Source organism: Rhamphochromis sp. 'chilingali', assembly GCF_963969265.1.
Source record: "Rhamphochromis sp. 'chilingali' genome assembly, chromosome: 19".
Classification (NCBI taxonomy): domain Eukaryota; kingdom Metazoa; phylum Chordata; class Actinopteri; order Cichliformes; family Cichlidae; genus Rhamphochromis; species Rhamphochromis sp. 'chilingali'.
The window spans coordinates 10,056,011-10,060,604 of record NC_137946.1 but is presented as its reverse complement, the minus strand read 5'-3'; the positions used below and the strand labels follow the sequence as shown (position 1 = coordinate 10,060,604).

General features: G+C 37.4%; 1 protein-coding gene across 1 annotated transcript; it reads right to left on the bottom strand.

Annotated features, from left to right (window-relative positions):
• Positions 1–1,399: 1,399 nt before the first annotated feature.
• On the bottom strand, positions 1,400–2,765 carry hrh2b (histamine receptor H2b; the record flags this gene model as incomplete). The annotated part of the gene is made up of 2 exons (XM_080867017.1): positions 1,400–1,876; positions 2,145–2,765. 2 exons carry the CDS (start codon positions 2,763–2,765, stop codon positions 1,400–1,402), a joined length of 1,098 nt encoding a protein of 365 aa, XP_080723143.1.
• Positions 2,766–4,594: the final 1,829 nt, after the last annotated feature.

Sequence of the window (4,594 nt, the reverse complement as noted above, 5' to 3'; positions counted from 1 at the left end):
GCATATCTCTCACTTCACTCACTTCAGATTTTGAAAAGACAAAGAGAAAGCTGCACATTCTGCAGTTGCAGTAATAAATAAACAGTTTAATATAATGCATAGAAACAGATGTAATGTCCAGGAAAGAAAGCCCATTTATTAAATGTTCATGACTCTCTGTTTATGTTTCTCCTGCAGGAAGAACATTTGTCCTTCTGAAATGCCAATGAAACCTCCCACAGCACCTACGTGCAGGAAGCTGTACATGCAACACTCACTCTGAGCTGTGCTTGGTGCAGTAAGGTCCAGCTTGCCTTGTTAATGAGTTTTGTTGAATTAAGTTCCCACTGACAATCTTCTTCATACATTCAAAGACACAAATAAAACCATGTTAGAGCATTATTCAGTATATAGCACACTGTCTGTAAAATATTCACAACATTCATGCCACAGTTTACTTTTGAGTAATGTTTGATTTGGTAGAGTTAGGAGGTAATTAATAAAAATACTTTTATGGAATAAAAATAACAAATATAACATGAAATGAGAATGCTTCATAAATACACTGAATGCATTAATCTCTTGCTGTGCTAATTTCATTATAAATTAAAAATGTAAGCAGAAATCATACATTTTGCTTAGATTTACGTAGATTTGATTTTTACAGTAGTCTATATCACCACTGTGCATAAGTTTCACTTCTGTCTATAATGGCAGATAAGTGATCTCATCTGTTGATGTATTTATAATACATAAAGGCAGCATAGCTATAATGATGTAGCTCATGTCCATTAAGATAAAAGAAAAGAGCTGGTCGTTATCATAGCTTAACTCATATTTTTCTTTAAAAAGTATATCTTGTTCAACTGCAGTTAATCTGTAAAAGTGTCCAGGAAGTCCTTCTGTTTGTCCTATTTGGGTTCATACACATATTGCACATATCAAATGAACTTGCTGGTCACTTATTTACTTTGAATAGCAGGGCTGGAGGGTTTAAAAATAAACAATTTGCAAACTTTTAACTACACATGTCTCCATGCAGCTTTCTGGGAAGCTTACTGAGTCATCTATTTATTCGACTCAGATCAACTTCGCTACACTGAAGACAGCAGTTAAAAACATGCAGTTCAAACTTCTGTCTTAGTCCAACACTATTATAACCAAAGAAAAATGTGCAACTTAAAATAAACATGTAAAGATTTATGTTATTTTCCAATAACAGTGTTATTAATCATTAATAAAACTTTTATATAACATTTATTGTACTGTGCCTGGGATTGCATAAACTTTGGCACTATCTATCATCTAGAAATGAGTGACAGTGTAAACCATTGGGTAATCTTTTACTTTGAGTGAGTAATAGTAAGCAATATTTTGCTGGAACTCTAGATTCTATTGGGGAGACAACATCCATAGCATTTCATCTTGGCTCATCAGGAATACTATTTCCCATTTGTAGCGTGAGGGTCTTCTCCTCTGTGTCTTTTTCTTGTATGTCTATCTGTCCCTCACACTGTTGAGAAAGTCTTTTTCCATTGGTAAAGGTCAATCGCTTATTTACCGATACACCGTTAAGGTGCAGTTTTCTCCGATATAGTCTTTTGCAGTGAAGCAGCTCTCTGTAGGCTCTGTGGAAATCCCTGTTAAAGGCTGGATAAAGTATTGGATTAAGGGTAGAGTTAAAATAACCCAACCACAGGACTACGGAGTGAAGTGTATTAGGCGGGTTTGTCTTTTCCTTCATTCCAATCCAGGTGAAGTAGGTGAAGTAAGGGAACCAACAGATGACAAAAGCCCCAAGTACTGCAGCCAGGGTCACTGTAGCTTTGTGCTCTCGGGCTATTACTGCAGTTGCTGTACGTGCAAATGATGGCAGGGTAGCACGAATTCGCCTAGCCTGAAAAGATTGGTTAAGAGAAGGACAGAGAGCCAGGGGACAAAGATAATGAGATCTTGGGACTTAACCAAGTCACTGATTTGATAGTCAAGGATTTACAATTACAAGACAATATGAATTTAAATAAATCCCATTTAAATGTCCACTGAAAAAACAAAAAAATATCTTTATTCATATATGTATTTCTATAGCAGTTGGCCAGACATCTTCAAAAAGAAATGTAAGCCTTGAAGTAATGACCTTTGACAAAATCATAATAAACACTGACCTGTTCTCGTGCCATCCTGAATATGCAAAGATACATTCCACACATAACCATCAGAGGCAGGTAAAATGAGCCAAAGGCATAAAGAAGAACATAGTTGTTATTCCATCCAAACTGACAGTAGTAGCCCTCTTTTTCATCATCCCCCATGCCCCAGGCTAAGTTTTGAACCCTGTAGTCCGCTGTGTTCCACCCCAAGTGGATAGGCAGAACGGACACAGCTAGTGACATAGCCCAGATGGTGATGATAGCCAATGTCACCCTTAGAGGTGTAACTCTCCGGGAGTGGCTAAGGGGTGCTGAAATAGCAAGGTATCGGTCCACACTGATTGCTAGGAGGGTCAGGATGGAGGCCGTGCACAGCATGACGTCTAATGAAATGTAGATGTTGCACAGGGCTTCTCCAAACGGCCATTCCCCGCTGCGCAGCTCCACAGTGGCGGACAAGGGAAGCACCAGTAGGCCAAGGAGGAGATCTGTCACTGCCAGCGAAACCACGAAGCAGTTAGCAATTCTCCATAGTCGACGGCTCATTCCTACAGCCAAACACACTAGCACGTTACCACCAATGGTTAGAATGATGAAAAACACCAGGATGAGCCAGCGCAGTGCTGTGGCGATCATGATGCACTCCTTCTCTGGCACTGGAACAGTGCTACTGCCAGTACCTCAGTAGTAAATATTGAAAATGCCTCATCTGCTTATCTCCAAAGTTTCTCAGCTGTTGTCAGGTCCCTCAGACTGTCTTTTCCATGGTATCTATGTGCATAGAAGCAGTCTGGTTTAAAGGTTTATCTCTGTATGGAAAGCCCTTCATAGTCTTCTCTTGTTTCACATTGCCACAGCCTCTGAAGTAAACATGACCCTGATGAAAAACAAAAACAATGGGGTTACTTAAAAAGCTATAAAAAGGAAACATGTTTATCCCTCTGTCATTTAATGAAAAAGTCCAAGTCCAACGCTGTTAAAGGTCAATATACCACAGATGGTCACTGAGAAAATGACAAATAAGCAAACTATGCACAGGGCTGCATACAAATCCTGACATTAGGTGTGTATATGTAGATATAAAATAGTGTCACTTCAATTTGTTTTTTAAGTAATAAGGTTTCCATAAAAATATAAATAATTCAATATAAGACAGTGGACTACAATACTGACAGGCGATCATATGCTACACACTGAATGCAGCATGAGCTCTGGACCTTTTCTGCATGTCTTTCTCTGCGTGCTCTTCCTACTTTCTTGTCTCATCTTCATTCCTCCACTATCCAATAAAAAATAAATCTTCATAAAAGATTTGGTTTTTGATTTTTTATGCTACTAATGCAGTTCTAAGACCAAATGTTCTCAGTTGAAATCAGAAATGAGAAAATTGATCTCTACTCTGACTTTGGATTTGACCTCCCAGGGAATCTGTAACACTGCTAAGTAAAGTTACATATTTTTTCAACACATATTAAAGCATTCCACAATAACATTTTCCATTTTCTTTCACAAAATCATGTTGAATTTACCGTGACTCATAGAACTTAGACCAGAGAAATGTATACAACCCTTGCATTGTGCCTTATATTGTTAAATAAACAAATACATCCAGTTGAGGAGTCCTCTATAGACAGAAATGCACCCAAGTAATGACACCCACACTGACATTTCCCCATGTTACACTATCCATAACTGCCAGATCTGCTGTAAAATATACAACAAATAGAAATAAAAAAAACTGTCCCTAGATGCAAATTTTTACTAGCTACACTATATTATGCACAACCATCAGCGTAATGCATAACAAGATATTAAAACAGTCATAAAAGACAATAGTATAAGTCTAATGGTATAAGAAGACATAAACATTAAAGCTCTTTAAGCATGGGAGGACTTTTAAAAGACAAAAAAATCCCGACTTACATCAAATTTTACAGTATGAAAATATAAAAACCCTAAATGAACAGACTCGCGCTGTTTTTCTTTGGCGTGTTTGACAGCTGCCCTGCCTTGAGCCAGTGCTGATGGATGCAACTCATAGTTTAATAATAAGCAACATAAACCAATTTCCTGTAAGAGTTAATTTAATTTGATCACATCTGTATAATGTATGTTGTCATGCTTCATGTGTTGTCCATGCATCATTTTTTAAATTCATTCAAAATAGAAATTAGACACATGAAAATAGCTACAATCATAGACTGTTTCATCGCTAGTGTTTTTGTTTTTTTTGTTTTTTGGCCTTAGACAAACATCAGAGACACATGCAATATTTAGTGAGCATGGTTTAAACAGAACGTAAGATACCAGAGCCTCAACTTTATGACATGTTTACCAAGACAAACTGTTCATTCATGTTTAGATTACAGTTGTGGTAATTTTGTTTTGTGGCACCGATCCAGATCCTCTTCAGGGGTTTCACAACAGAATGTAATTCATGCTGCGACAGCAAACATGCAAAAATA